This window comes from Phlebotomus argentipes, unplaced genomic scaffold (genome assembly GCF_947086385.1).
Source record: "Phlebotomus argentipes unplaced genomic scaffold, Phlebotomus argentipes genome assembly contig_15, whole genome shotgun sequence".
Taxonomy (NCBI): Eukaryota; Metazoa; Arthropoda; class Insecta; order Diptera; family Psychodidae; genus Phlebotomus; species Phlebotomus argentipes.
Window position 1 is genome coordinate 14,567,304 of NW_026776181.1, and position 16,103 is coordinate 14,583,406.

Genomic DNA, 16,103 nt, shown 5'->3' on the forward strand with positions numbered 1-16,103 from the left:
GCAACTGCCGAGAAAGACACCGCGAGGACGATGAATTTAATGAGCCAAGAGGGAGAGCAAGGATCATGAACCAGCGGAGGAGACGCAGTCCTGCGCACACCATCCCTCGCCACCCCTCCATTCACTTCCCCTCCATCGACAGTCCAACACTTTTTATTACACCCAATTCCAAGGGAAATTAACTTTCGTGCGGAGATCACAATCACAGAGATGTGATTTGAAGGAAAAATTTGCCATTTCCCATTTACTTAATTTTTACTATATACACACAAACTCACCCAGTGGCCCCGCGAGACGCCCCGCGCGCGCTCATCCTGAATCAAGGGAGAATTTAATGTGTTGACAATAGTCGCAATGAGTCTTCGGGGCTGCGGATGATGCCCAGACACACAGTGATGGAGGGAAGCACACAAGAGAGATAGGCAATAAAAAGACAATTGGACCCTGTGAATAGGAAAGCTATTTAAATGAAACAACTTTGTATCTATGGAAGGAATTTCCGCCCCGACGAGTGGAGATTAAAAGTTTGCCGTTTGTTGAATTGCAATTAAATTTATACTATTTTAATCGTAAAGTTTCAATCCACCCCCTTCGTCTTCTTTGGCAACTTTGCCAACAAGTTGAGGGGCGCGAGACGCGCGTGGAGAAAAAGGCACATCAGAGGCAATTCACTCTGCATTGCGCCCCATTTGATATGGTGGGAACTTTAGGAATTCCTGGCATTGCAACTAAAGGAAAATATATTTCTCCAGTTGCAATGCTTGTGAGAAATTCATTTGCAGCTGAAGAATGATAAATTGAGTAATAATCAGATATTTTCTTGTTGTACATTCAATTGTGCTCCAATGAAATTTAGTGGAAACGATAAACTTTTGCATATCACCCGGAGAGAGAGAGTTGTAAATAAATTGAAAAATTTCCCGAGGAGTGTTTGTAGTCTTTGATGATTTTCCTCATCATTGACTTTACTATTTTCATTAAAGCATAACTTGTAAAATGAATTATTTCCATTTGAAAAGATTAAGCATGGCAAAACTATTTGGGAAATGCAAAGGAGTGTGCAAACTTTGGAAAAACTTTCTGCCCCCCCCCCCCCCCCAAAAGGTACAAATGCTGCGGGAGTGAGAGCGAAATGGTCGAATGATATTTCTGGAGGTATAAACTTACTGGTTAGAGTTCTTTAATTAATTCTCTCGACGTCCTTTCTCTCATCTTGTCCAAAGTTGCTCCTCCTTTTCCCATTTCGGTTTATACTTTGATATATTTGCCTCATGGATCCGTCCGCACCTTTTAATAAATTATACCTAATTGAATGATGAGCAACTCGCATCTTCTCTTCCAACCAAATTCGTCATTAGTCCTTATTCTACCCCTCGACAGTTTCCCGGAGATTTTCCCCAATTCTTCACGCAAGTACATATATATTAAGTGTGTGTGTGTATACAATACTATGGGCTCTTACATGAATTTATAATTCACGCAGATAAATTATAATTAATTTCATCTCCACAGCAATTCCACACGAGTATATTCACTTGATATCCTATGTACAAATTACATTATATACATATATTAATTAGAAAAGAATTGTAATTAAAGTGTAAGCGAGAATCCTGCACAGACGATACGAAGGATACACAAGGAGAAGATGCAAGGATGGCATTTGGAGGAGAGTGAGAGAGAAAAAGCCACGACGCGTAAAAAGAACAACGGAGGAAATTCCTACACTTAACCCTCTACATAGCATATATTGAATAGAAAATCCCTTATTATGCCAGCCATGGGTCTGGCAGATAATAATACTTTATAATTACATCAAAGACAATGAAGTGGGAGTCAGCACGTCAAAATTATAAAGAATTTTTCACTTTTAAGCTTGTTAAAAATAATAAATGAAAATCTTCTTCTCTCATTCGGTCACTTTTCTGCTGGGGCGGCGGCTTAAGAAAATGCACAGGATTTTTCCCTCCTGAGCTAATGGAAGCTCACATTGAGATTCTCATGATAACCTCACCTTGAGTGTATGGCAAATTAAAGCATAAATTCCATCCATTGCTCCTCGATTTACACAATCTGCCAACTCTATAGCATGTGAAAATCCCAGCCCTTAAATTCCACATTTAATTTCATGCCCAGCTTATGGCATGTCAAACATTTCTGAATTTTAAAATATTCCCAACACGTTTTTATTTGTATTCCATTTCTTGGTGGTTTTCCAATGCTTTCTGAGAAAACTCGTGTTTCTCCTTTTTTCTCACCCTCGCCTTGCGGCCGTGTTGATTCGTCCACCATCTGTCTGTATTTGTGCTGATCTTTCGTGCAATGAATTTTTTTCAACACCCAACCGTCGTCCGTGCTTCCTCGGCTGTTGGCTGTCTCTTATTTAGTTTCTCCCCCCGAAGGGTGGCCCCGTTAACCCCGGCAAAACTCACCCCGATTGACAGGATTTCACGTTATTGACTTCATGCCGTAATTCAATATAGTGGCCATATAGTGGAAGAGCAAAAAAGAGCACACTTTCCAAAATGAAACTCTCCACCGCTTTTCCCAAAATGAAATTCACATAATTTCCTCCCTCTCACCAATAAATTGCACAAAAAAAAAATATTATTTTTCAGTCAACTCACCGTGCAATATTAGCCGAGAGTGCGAGAGAATGAATGGTTAGAGGGGATTTTGGGGTATTTACTTTTTCACAAGCGACGAGCAATTTGGAATCATGTAGAAAATATGTATGTATAATATTTACATGCTATTATCATCATAAACGATTCATGCTATTTCATTATCATGCCAAAAATCTACCGAGTGTTTCTGAGAAATTTAGACTTGTCGCAATTTCTGCAGAAATTCTACCATCAATTTGCCTACGAGTCAGCTCCAGTGACGATAGATATAATTGGTTATCCTTTGAAATAGATTCCCAAAACTATGCAAAACTGATTGCACAGTTCTGTGTGTTCTCATACTTCCGATTGTGTATAACTTGAGGTTATCGTAACAAAGATCTTATCGTGTGGTTTCGAATTCTAAGAAAATTAACACATTTATTAATTTCCTTGCTTTGCTCAAAGCTCTTTGTCTCTTTCAAGTATTGTGCAATATAATTGACTGAGTCTTGTGTGGCTTCCTTGGTGCTTTATAAAGTACATTCAACTCTTCTGAATGTGATAAATTTGATAAGAAAAAGAGACAGACACTCAACTTCCATCCTGTGAAATATCCCTGAATCCTGATCATTTAATGAAATTCCTCAAGGAGCCGAAGAGGATAATTACCATCCCTCTTTCCAACGGGGAGGGAAAACTTCGCGTCAAATCAATTGTGTCACTATGTCAAATATCCTCCCTCGTCGTCCGTGGCGATAAGAGTTGTGTTGGGGAGACACTCGTGAAATTCCAAAGAGATTCCACCTCATTCAGCGCTGAGCCTCGCGAGATTTACTCTCGTGAGGAGATATCTCAAATACAGGCATCGAATGCGAGGCGAAGTGGGAGGAAAGTGCTTCCCTGCCGATGACTGAAGGCTCCGCCAGGTAGACTCTATGCTGTGCTGTGCTGTGTGTGAAAAGGAGTCCACTTGCCTCTCTCTCTCGGCTCAGTTGGAGTTCACCTGCTCCCGCGTGATGATGACGGCGTTGACAAGTTTAAATTAGTTCCGGATGCTTTGGAAAAGGCGACAGAGAGTGAGTCTCTGACGCGAACATCGCAAGGCACACAAGAAGAATGGGACAGGATGATGAGGAAAATGATGACGACTTGTTGTTCGCTCATTTTTCAATTAAATGCTAATTTGAGAAGTGACACGTCGAAGACGACGCGAAATTCCCTTTTCGAGCGCCAAATTACTCTCTCGCGCAATGCCATTCCTCCCCGCGAAAATCTTCTTTTTCCGCCGCCCAGCAGTTAAACTTGACGCCTTTTAGCGCTTCGCGGCGTCAGTGGATGTGGCTGAATTATCTCTACCAGAAGTTTTCCGGGATTCTCCACAATTCTCCATACCCTTGGCGCGCGCGTTTCAGTTGCAAATCCGACAATAACTCAAGCTGTCAATATTAGAGATTGCAAATGAACTAATTGCGATTCATCGAATCCTTCTGAATATTCAGAATATGAAAGGTCTGTGAAATTTTAGAGTGATGAAATTCTGAAGATCGGGTAATTGGAAACCATATCTTAAAATTCTGGGGGTTCTTACATTTCTCTTGTCTAAGAATATATATAAAGATTGGTTTTTAATTTCCTCCCTTCATCGTATTCAGCCCAGAGGAGGAAAAACAATTCACGTGGCCCAAGAAAATGTATAAGAAAATGTGTATTTGAATTTATAAAAGCCCAAATTGGGACAGAATTTTTTTTTCTGGTCTATAAATACTTTATGCCTTTCTGCCAATATTTCCTCAGCTTTTTGGCCCTTTTAATGACAAAAAGTCTCCGCATGGCTCCTCATGGTAAATCTCATTCTACACTCCGGCTTCGGCAGTGTTGGCAGAGAGTGTGTGCATGTAGAGAGCTTTTGTGAGGAGCTCACGATGTATGATAAAAGCTTTGGGATTAGATTTACACAATATTTAAACGCTTTGGATGTAAAGTGTTAAAATGTGAGTTATATCGTGGATGTATTATGTATGATATGTAAATTGGGTGGGGATATAGAAAACTAAAAGTAGCAGATTTCGCTACCACTGAACTTCCCTTGAGAGCTTACGCTACAGCCGGGGAGCAGTCATAAAAGGAGGGCGGCGAGTGGGTGGGGTGTGAAAGCTGGGGTGAATTATTTCCGGACTGACATTCCAGTCTGATCCCCGTCACGGCAATAATATGTAATACTAATACACGCATCATAATAATAAATTAAATTATGGAAATTGCCACTTCCTGTGAAACAGATTCAATCATTTCGCCCATTCACGGCACAATTCCCAAAATAATTCGGAATGTGGAGAATTAATTTGATTTATTTTAATAAATCTACACGCAAACCCTCCATCTTGCTGCCAATCGCAAAACCCCCGCGTATCAGATTGCACAGTCGTCAGATTGAATCGGGAAGATTGCTTGTATGCTGGCGAAAAGGATCACGCTGTGGGGGTGGAGAGAGGGGGTGGCAAAAATTGACAATTGAAGTTTACTCTTCTGCAAGGAAGCTCTTTGAGATAGCTCACGACATGAGAAGACGGTAAGCGATGCAATGTTGTGCTCATGCACGAATTGATTGATTTGTTTGACAAAAGTTGCTTAATGCACATTCACTGCATTGAAGAATGATGAATAGGATTTTTCAAACAAGCCCATAAATATCACTTTTCACATTAAAGGAGTGGAAATCTCTGCTGAGGACTTTTCAAGTTGATGAGTTTTGGAAATTAAACTCTTCTTGATAAATATTTGCACTGTGAATGTGTTATTTGTTTGAAAGACTTTCTGTTATTATGAAATTTTGCATGCTTTTTACACAACTTTTCAAATGTTATTTCCTAAAAAGGATTAATTTTTTTCATACGACTCTTCATTTGCAATGATATTGAGATAAATGCCAAGATACGCTTTAAATCGTATTTGCGTTGCATCAAAATGTGATTTTCCGTGGTTATGTCGACTTGTAAACATTGAGTGAAAAGCGCGATGCATTTCGGTTGGACGCACATGATGGAAATATAATCTTCTCGTGTGGATTTTAATTAAATGGCCATGAAAGCGCTAAGTGACGCGATAAAATCTCATGTGTGGCTGCAGATTACTTGCACATTTGACTGGGTGGGCGCTATTACGGGGGGTGGGATGGCAAGAGGGCACAAGGGAAAAGTAGCGAGATAAGGTTTAATTTACATTTTCTCACGAGGATGTGCTTCATACAAGTATTCATGCAATCGAGAATTGATGATCTCTTATATTCCTTTTCACCATTTATGTCACATAATGAAATGATTTATCACAGCGAATCAATTCACTCTGGAGTCACACCCCGAGATGGGTGCGAAGGCGCCTTGGAATGGCTTCAACTTCTACTTCTTTTCACTATGTGTGCCTCCCACTCCGTCCCGAAGCGATAATATCGCAATGAAGTCACTGGAAAATTCTCCGAATATCGCGCCTTGTGCAAGGACAACATTCCACAGGGCGATATTCCCAGATTCCTCGACATACACTCCACCTTTTTCTGCTCTTATCAACACGACACTCTTGTGCCCTCCCTGGAGGAATCTCCTCCATATAGATTGGAGTGTATTAGACGTGCTCAACTCGCATCGCCCAGGAAGTGGGCGGGAAGTGAGGGGGGTTGATGTATATTTTCGGTGCTGATCGGAGTATATATTCTTGGAAAATTTATTTAGCACAACATGAAAATGTGTATAAGAGCCTTTTCATGTCAGGCCAGGAGAAAAACACAAAGTTTCTTTTGTTAATTCACTTACAACCCATATTGGAGCTTTTGCTGCTCGCTTTTGCCGCCTCTCGTATATCTTGCCACCCACTTTTCTCGCACGGCAACTCGCTTTTTGGCATCATAAAAAAGCTCAGTTGGATTTGCTTAAAAACTCTGTTTCCTTGCAGCTGTATCACAAAATCTCTGACACTTTCCAACATTGCAGGAGCCATGGGAAAAAGCTCTCTACAGGATGACGAGTATATTTTGCTAATAGTCACATTTCAGCATTAACTGAATTGTAGAGTTTTCCGCTTGTATATCAATAATAAAAAAAAATACTATTTCCCATCTTCAGCTTCCTTCTCTATATTTTTTATTCACAAAACACACTCGAAGCCCACGGGATCACCAACGTGGGATGTAGTGGGTGAGTAAGAAAAAGACGAGCGACTTGAAGAAGTGACTTTGATGATGATGACAATGTCTGTGGGTGGGATGTATTAAAGGGAGGTTGAATTCTCAGAAGAAAGACGTGGCATTTTGTGGGGAAGAAATTTAAATTGGTGGCGAGCCTCCCCCGCCCCAAAATGACTTGCAATTAATCTCAAATGCGATATAAACCTCCGCAAATGTGCCACAGTGGAATCATTCTGTGCGTGCGTGGATCAACTTTCTCACCCGGCCTGGAGATAGTGTGAGAAGTCCACGGGAGGTGGGCGCAGAGATGAGATGTGACTAAGGATGAAGCTCTATAAAGCCACAAATTGTGTATATTTCATACAGTAACCGCCACATGCCGCCGTGATCCTGACGGAGTGTAGTCGTTTGCCATTATATGTATGACGAGCGGCGGCCAGACGGAGAATTACTTATTCCCATTCCGGTCACTTAATCCCACCAGAATTGCTCATGGTCTCACACCCGTGGGAAACGGAGAATTGGGTGGAAGACGATCTTAGCACACTGGCTGAGGACTTTTCCTCCCCGTCTTACGATTATAATGGAGCTCACAAATACTCTGTTTGCACATAATCTCTGCGATTCTCTTTTCCATCTACAATTCTTCTTGTACGCTCTCTCGTTTACACACACTTTGGTCGCAGAGTTGTGCCATGTCTAGATGCCGAAGATCCTCGTCGGAGGTCACTTCGTCCCACATCCTGACAAAGTGTGCGGCTAATCGGACTCAACTCGGTTCCTTGGGTGTTTGCACGGTAGTTATATGTGTGTGCATTACACAGGGAGACAACATATGTTCTGTTGGCCAGAGTCTAGAGTGAGATTCCGTAGATGATTGCGTGGGTGGCAAGAAGGAAAATTGAGGCTCGAGAGTCACTCTCTTTCTCTCCCATTCCGGGGCTTTCCACACTCCAGATCCATATCCTCTGCACACATCTACGCTGGTGGAAGTCTCACACCACAGAATAAGGGAGAGCCAAGACAAAATAACCTTAAGTAATTTGTCCAGCACGTAATTTTGCTGGCCACAATGAAAAGTTCTGGGTTCTCGCTTTCGTCCGACGTGCAGACCGTGAATTTTGGGGATGAGGATGTGTGCGACTGGAGGGATACAGGCGATTTTGGGATTCTTGCGGGGACGATGAAGAAGAACGGAAGATCTCCGAGTCGGATCATGAAACTAACGAAGACACTCTCTGTTTTCATTAAATTCACTTCGTTTCCTATTCCTCACATGCTACACTCTCTTCTTAAGACTAAATGTTGATTTTCCCTCAAATTCTCAGCAAAATAGTGTACAAAATTTCTCCTCACACTCTCTTATCGTGGTGATGTAGAAGAAGTGGAATTTTCTATGATTCTTCCAAGAATGTTTAATATAAAGAACATTGCTTTGTTTTTGTAAATAAAGCATAAGAATATATGGAGAAGAGAAAATGACCATGATAGCTGTGACCAAGTTTGCAATTGCTGCGATAAAAGTAGTAATATTCCAGTGATGTCTTTCAAATTTGGTCATTTCCCTCCGCTGCACATGGTGTCTCAGTTCACTATATAAGAGTGTCGAGCTGCCATCCGGAGACCGAGAAAAAAAAGCCAGTGAAGAGTTGTTTTGTAAATGAGCCAACCTCTCACTTTTGTGGTTTCCCATTGTGTGTGGAGATGAAGGCGCCAGAAATAAACTAAGTGAAGCAAACTCATCCAATTGAAAATCAATTTCATTACAGGACTCGAGAACAAAAGGACTTCAGTTCATTCTCTTCGCACTTTGTGCTCTTCCCACCCCCAACATCGCCGCACAGTTGAATGTGACTGGGATGATAGTGTGTATATATCTTGATAGTAAAAATTATGATGAAATCCTTGTGCATTTTATGGGGCTGATTATTTTCTCTCGCATGTTCTTGAGATAAATTCAGAAACCCCGAGTGATTCTTCTGCCATTGTTCCATTTGAATAATCTTTATTCCTCGGCAGAATCACTGTTTTCCACCACTCGCTCGCTGTGAGCTTTTTTCCCCCTCACACACACACACCCCCAAACTCAAATGGCAAAAGTGCACGCAAACTTTTTACCACGAGCTTTGGTCTGTCGCTCTTGAGCGAAAAGCAAATGACAGTTGGTTTCTAATACAATAGTTTTTATGGATGTTTTTTCTGCCACTCTCCCACCCTCCGCCGCAATGGTGAGCGCACATGGCGTAATTTTTTATCACGCCTCCCACACCGCCCCCCGAAATGAAACTACAAGTTGGATCCCTCCCCATATATGACACATAAAGTTCACCCCATTTTCCGCCCGGGGTGCCGAGGGGGGGTGGCTGATGCGCGCGGGGGCAAACGCGGCGTACGCATCAAAGTGGCGACATTGTGACGCCATCAAAAACACACTCGTCTTGTTTATTTGTGAATTTATTGGACTTGTCTACTTTTGAAAATGTTGCTCCATTCACAACAATTTCGCACACACACCCCCAAATTACACATCCCTTCAATTTCAATTTGCTCACGAGGCACACTCAGAGGAAACGTATGACGGAGTTTGGCGAAAGACGAGTGGGGGTGCCCTTTATTGTATCTTCACCCCATTTTGAATCAATAATCATCATTTAGTCCCTCACCACTCGCGCCACATTAGGAGCACAGCGCGCCACCCACACGCTCAAGCACCCTCTCATACATATTTTCCGCGAAATTCCCCGCCACCCGTGCGGATGGGTGGGAAAAACAACTTGTTTGTTCGACACAAACGTCCAACAGTGGGAAAGTGCTGTCGTGTCGATTTCTGCCATGAAGGGAAACAACTTGAAAGCTTGACATCCACCCCCGCCGCACATTCACATAAAATTCATTGATTCGGGGGCCATTCCCTGGCAAAATCCAAACTCTCTCTGTCTCCCCACCCCCCAATGAGGGGAGAGAGAGTGAGAATGGAAATAAAAACTAATTTGAGCAATAATGAAAATTCTAATTATCCCAAATGGTTGTGGGAAAACGACATTCTTCTCACGATGTGATCCTAAACACTTCTCTTGGTCTTTCGCCACTCATCGAGGGGGTTGATCAGTGGCACAAAATGCGTGCATTGACTTTCCGGGAATTTATTGATATTTACCCATTTGAATAGCACACACAGAGATGGCATTTCAGGTACTCATATTGACTCTTGATCTTTCCGCTTCGTAATTGGCGGCAATTTGCCATTGTTTCTATTATTCCACAATGAGATATATGAAATATACTGTGTTTGCCCAAAACATCCAAACTCACCGCAAACACTTGCGAATGGTGGAAATTTGTGGGCTGAAATATGGAAAACAATAGTGGATACGTGGGTAGATTTTAAATACGAGTAATGATGTATTAAATGCCTTGGCGAAGCTTTAGAGCTTTACTCTAATATTGATTAATTCGGGGAAAAGAGAGATCTTTCAGCTGAATTGCAGAGAGATCACGAGCATATTCGCCTAGTGAGCCACCCTTAACCCTCAATCCAGCGTCGAAGAGTGGAGCCCGTAAAACCAAATTACACATTCCATTCGCCAATGTTATTCTCCCATCTGAGCTGGAGAATGAGCGAGAAAGAGCAAATGTTATGCGAATCCGTGTAGCAAGGATGATTTTCTCCTGTGCACGTCCTCCTGTGTTGTGCAGGGCTGAAAATAGGGTTGAGCGCGTGGGAATGGGTGTGAGAAAAGTGGTTTTTACACTGTATTAACTTTCCACAGATTCCCAAAGACCACCCCATACAGTGAGGGCATTTAAGTGTGTATAGAGTATTTGTGTGGGTTTTCAATTGAGTGCCACTTTTATGATTTCCCGCCACAGAAGGGACTCTGATAACCGGCATTTACAGATACAAACGAATACCCAAAGACCACCCGCACACTTTCCACAATACATACTTTTTTTTTCTTCCCACCCTCAATGCCGCGCCGTTCTGCTGATACAAGTTTCGATGGAGGGAAAAAAATATTTGCTCTATTTTGCGCCTCCATTGGCATCTTTCGCCCAAGCTTGCGCTCCATATTTTCCCAAAAAGGCTCATTTTAAGTATTATGTAAATTATATGAAGCTGTTTTAACCTCCGAAATGATTTACAGTTGCCCTTCTCGGTGGAAAAAAAAGCCACCCACGCTGAGGCACTCCAGAAGAAAACACCCCGCTGTGATATGGAAAATTGATGAAAGTGCATGAATATGTATATTGGAATTTTCACTCGCAGGGCGCACAAAATTGTCTTACAATTCCCATCAACTCCCTTGTGGTCTCTCGCTCGCCATGGCAGCTGAGCAAGAGGAAGAAGTTTGGGAGACTTGTGAAACTTTTCGAAATATTTCGATTCAAATAGATTGAAACTATCTACCCCAAGGTTTGTACAATTTTCTCCCCCAGTTTATAGAGAGTTTTAACTCATGTAAGAATGAAATCTTATTGCTCCGGAAGTTAAACTTGCTCCCGGAAAACTTTTCTGGACTTCAACTTAATTTGATGGACACCTTCTCATGTCATGAGAGGATGAAAAGGAAAATATGCAGTCAGAATCAGAAGGTATAAACATTTTCATGCTCTTCCATCTCTCACATCCATTTTCCCATCTTCTTAATATGTACGTATGCTGATGAAGCGAGAGCATCTTTTAAAAATCAACAGTGGAATCATGAGCATTTACTCAGCTCACTCGTGCTCCTTTATGGCATCGTTGATGTACTTTATGATGTGCACTTTCGCTGAAAATGACCCCATATCTCGAGTGCTTATGATCAATTGACTGCTCAATGAATCGATCAATTGCGTCCTGCAAAGAGGTTTGCTTTCTCCCACAATCTATCCACCACACTATCATTAATTAATGGATATTTTCCACAACTTTCACATGCGCTTCAGCAAAAATTATCTCATTAGTTATGGAGTTTTGCTTGAGGAGCAAAAACTTGCATGGCTGCAGAAAACAGCTCTAAGCACGTCTTCTTCAGTGTGACTTTTTACATGCTGCCGAGGAGATGTTGTTATGGCCTGAAATATTTAATCGCATATTTTCATACAAAATTCTTGATGTAGAAAATTCTATTAAGCACTAAGAGAGAGAGAGAGAGAGGGAAATTTTGCAAAAATTGCTGAAGAGAGGCGGTGAAAAAAGCTCTCAGCTTTAGCATGTAAATATGTGAAGAATTTTCTCTGTTCGCTTTCGTTTTTCGTGAGGTGTGCGAGCGAATTGGACTGGATGGCGCTTTTAATGTGGGAAATCTCGAGCACTGCGACCTGAAGAGGAGCCACTGTGACATCCTCTGCGCCACTCCAGGAGCCGCTCAAGCAGAAGCACGTGTCATGGTGAGAGCCAAGGAGTTCGGTATCTGAACGAGACTGCGGCTTGTTTACAACTAAACGCTGCTCTGGGGTGGAATAAGTGCGCTCCTCAATTGCCACTGAGTGCGCCTGCGATGGGATCGCGGAGTTGGGATGTGATCCTGCGCCGTGCCGGCTGTTATATTGGCACTTCCCCTGTGCGAAAAATCCGCGAGTGGGATGGAAAATTGAGTGCTGTGCCGAAAGTGGGTCTGATTGGGATTGAGATTAGAGACAATTGGTTTGTACCATGGCACATTGGAGGGTTTGCCCCCAACACGGCTCCACATATTGCACAACCCATGAACAAGTGAAACCCATATCATTATTCAGGAGACACAGACAGCCCATGCTAAATGCCGGGGATTGTCGTGAGGCAGAGAGGCTCATCCCAGTGCACCTGATGGTGCCAAATTGAAAACTTAAACACTCCGCCTCGTCGTGAGATGTTGAGAGAGCGAAAAGTTGCACCAATGAACTTTGTTATTTCTCGATAAATGCCTTTCTTTTTTTTTTACTTGCAATCTTAATTAGAAAAGTTCACCCGTGCCTCAGAAGTGGGGCGCGCGGCGCCTCCCCGAGGAATAAAATTAATTAGGAATTTATTCAATTGAAAGAAAATGTACATAAACTTTTTCGGACTCGGCCCCAAAGCATGGCTCGGGGGTGGTGAGATTAACAGTGGACGGAGTGGGCGGTGATGACATCCACCCACTGGAAAGCCCGGGGCAGCGAGGGATTCCTCTGTCCGGGTGGGACGGAAGTGCTTGAGCGCTTGGAGAAAAATCACTGCAGAAACTTTAAATTTTTTAATAGTTTCTTCAAAGTCTCAAGCATTCTCTCGAAGCTCCTCCACTTCATGGAATCACTAATTGAGGATTAAAGTTGCGCTATGCACTCGACTTGAGATGTGAAATGAGCAAGAGAAGAGAGATTGCGAGCTCGTGGAGGAAACTTGTCGAGATTCCTGACCGTGAAAGACATACGCAACTTATAGCAACGATCCTGGGCTGAGGGAATTTATGCCACGAAGCGTAGTTTGACAGGAGTTCTCAAGTATGAGAACCACGTATAGAATTATAGTGCGATTGTGCATTTGCAGAGAAGAATTAATGAGATTCCTTTAAGATGTCAGTTTGCTTGACGATTGAAGTCTTCAGAGAGCGATAAACTTTTTCCGCTCAAAGTGCCCTTAATTCCCCCATTTACCTGCCTTATACGTGCACATGCCCATTCACTGGGGGTAGTCTTAGCAACCACCCTGGAAAATTCCTAACAAAAATTTTCCGCAAAGCAGTGAAAATTGTGACTTTGTGCTCTCCCCCAATTTTTTTTGTAACAAAAAAGTATTCTTGTCGAGAAGAAAAATCCCTTTGTGCGTGGCAAAAATGTCTCGGAACATTCCCCGCTCCTCGCGATCCACACGAAGAGCCACCAAGAAGTCTTCCAGGGCAACGTCCGTGGCCAGCGGCGGCGGTGGCAGAGGACTGCACAGATACAGGGCCGAGAGTGAGGAATCGGACTCGACGGAGAAGGAGTCTTCGTCGGACGAGGAGGACCGCTGGAAGGACACCAATCGAGCCAATGATCTGCCCTCGGAGTATTGGCACATCCAGAAGCTGGTGAAGTACATCAAGGCGGGCAATCAAACGGCCACCATCGTCGCTCTGTGCTGCCTCAAGGACTACGATCTCACCACGCAGATCAACCAGCTGGCCATCCAAGACATTGGCGGCCTGGAAGTGCTTGTGAACCTGCTGGAGAGCAATGACATCAAGTGTCGCCTTGGCTCTTTGACTGTCCTCTCGGAGATTTCCCTGAACACCGACATCCGGCGGACTATTGTGGATCTGGGCGGCATTCCTCTGCTCATTCACATCCTCAACGAACCCATGCGAGACCTCAAGACGATGGCCGCAGAGACAATAGCCAATGTGGCGAAGGTGAGACTGGCCAGGAAACTGGTCAGGAAGTGCGACGGAATCCCTCCGCTGGTGGATCTCTTGGATGTGCCCATGAAGTGTCTGAAGAGCGCCTGGGAGAACCTCAATGAGGATGAGAGAGCTGTGCTGACCATGGCAAAGGCTGGAGCCAGAGCTCTCTGGTCGCTGTCGGAATCGCGCCACAACAAGGAACTCATGAGGCGCTTCGGGCTCGTTCCACTGATGGGAAAGCTCCTCAAGAGTGACCACATAGACATCGTGGTGCCTATCATGGGCACTGTTCAGCAGTGCGCTTCTCAGGTAAGAATCATCAATCATTGCCAATCTGCTGCAGCTGGCAAAGAATCCTTGTTGGAGAAAGCTAATTACAGAATCACGTATGAATTCTCAGTTCCGTTTTAGAGAATGTTTCTTGCAAATGTTCGAAATATTCTCCCACATACGACATTCCAATGATAAACGTTGGCTGAGTAAATGCAAAGAACACACAAATTAACGTGTCATTCTTGAAATTGCTGCAATTGAGAGTGAAAAGCAGAACTCCCTGAATGCTTTTTCAGCATGGGGTAAAAAAAAACTATACACGAAAACCCTTAATAATCATAAAAATTTATGCACTCACAACCGCTGAAACTTTGCAAATGCTGCACACCACAGTGAACTTTCAAAAGTCATGCTAATTAATGAGTACAATTATTGCCACCAGAGTGTGGACAAAAGAGAAGTTTGGCAAATATTGTAGTTTAACATGAAAGTTCTCTTGCAGCCCAGCTATCAACTTGCCATTACGACCGAGGGAATGATTTCGGATATCGTGAGCAATCTCAATTCGCAGAATCTCGAGCTGAAAATGCAGTGCAGCTCGGCGATTTTCAAGTGCGCCAGTGACAAAGTGGCCAGAGATATGGTGAGAGAGGCTGGCGGTCTGGATCCGCTCGTGTCCATCCTGAAGGACAAGAATGTGAGGGAGAATAAGCCTCTTCTGGCTGCCGCCACGGGAGCGATTTGGAAGTGTGCCGGATCGGATGCGAACATGAAGCGCCTGGATCAGCTGAAGACCATCACGATTCTCGTGCAACTGCTGACGGACGAGAATGACGATGTCCTGACAAATGCTGTGGGAGGAATTGCAGAGTGCGTGAAGTTCCCCAATAATCGTGAGACTCTGAGGACTTCCGGAGGATTGCCTTTGCTGGTGGACTTGCTGAATGCCACCCACCCACCGATGCTGGAGAATGTGGCGAAAGTGCTGAGAGAATGCGCCCAAGAGCCTGAAAGTATGAAGATTCTGGAGGAACTGGACGCCATAAGATTGCTGTGGTCTCTGCTGAAGAATCCCAATCCCTATGTGCAGGCCTACGCGGCCTGGGCAATGTGTCCGTGCATTGAGAATGCCCACGAATCCGGAGAACTGGTGAGGAGTTTTGTAGGCGCGCTGGAACTGGTTGTGGGACTTCTCAAGTCAAAGGACAATCTCGTCTTATCCGCCGTTTGTGCTGCCATCGCCACAATTGCCAAGGATAAGGACAACCTGGCGGTTCTTTCGGATCACAAAGTGATTTATATGCTGGCAGAATTAGTGCACACGACAGATGATATGCTGAGGGAGAATCTCGCCGCTGCCATCGCCAGCTGTGCTCCGTATGGAAACAACACTCACGAGTTGGGGCGGTTGAAGACTGTGACGCCAATTGTGGGTTACATGGTCAGCGCCAGTCCCAAAGTGCATCGCACCACGGCAATGGCGCTGGAGAAACTCTCTGAAGATCCCCAGAATTGCATCACGATGCACCAAAGCGGTGTTGTGCCATTCCTGCTGGAAACCGTCGGCTCGCGGGATCGTGTTCTCCAGGAAGCCTCCGCGGGATGCTTGCAGAACATCAGGAAACTCGCGCTCAGGGCTCAGGAGCATCTGCTGCGCATCGAGCTGTGAAAAGGGCGGGAAAGTGGGTGTCTGTCTCGACTAGAAATGTGGCGCAAAATTTT

The 16,103-nt window shown here is 43.8% G+C and overlaps 1 protein-coding gene across 1 annotated transcript; it reads left to right on the forward strand.

Annotated features, from left to right (window-relative positions):
• The first annotated feature begins 13,562 nt into the window (after nt 1-13,562).
• Nucleotides 13,563-16,050, forward strand: LOC132262486 (armadillo repeat-containing protein gudu). The gene is made up of 2 exons (XM_059761767.1): nt 13,563-14,417; nt 14,884-16,050. The coding sequence occupies exons 1-2, from the start codon at nt 13,563-13,565 to the stop codon at nt 16,048-16,050; spliced, it is 2,022 nt and encodes a 673-aa protein (XP_059617750.1).
• The last annotated feature ends 53 nt before the right edge of the window (nt 16,051-16,103 follow it).

Excerpts from the sequence above, each read along its gene's own strand:
- LOC132262486 (XM_059761767.1), top strand. The coding sequence starts at position 13,563 with ATGTCTCGGAACATTCCCCGCTCCTCGCGATCCACACGAAGAGCCACC. Across the intron at positions 14,418-14,883 it reads TTCAGCAGTGCGCTTCTCAG|CCCAGCTATCAACTTGCCAT; the intron begins GTAAGAATCATC and ends GTTCTCTTGCAG.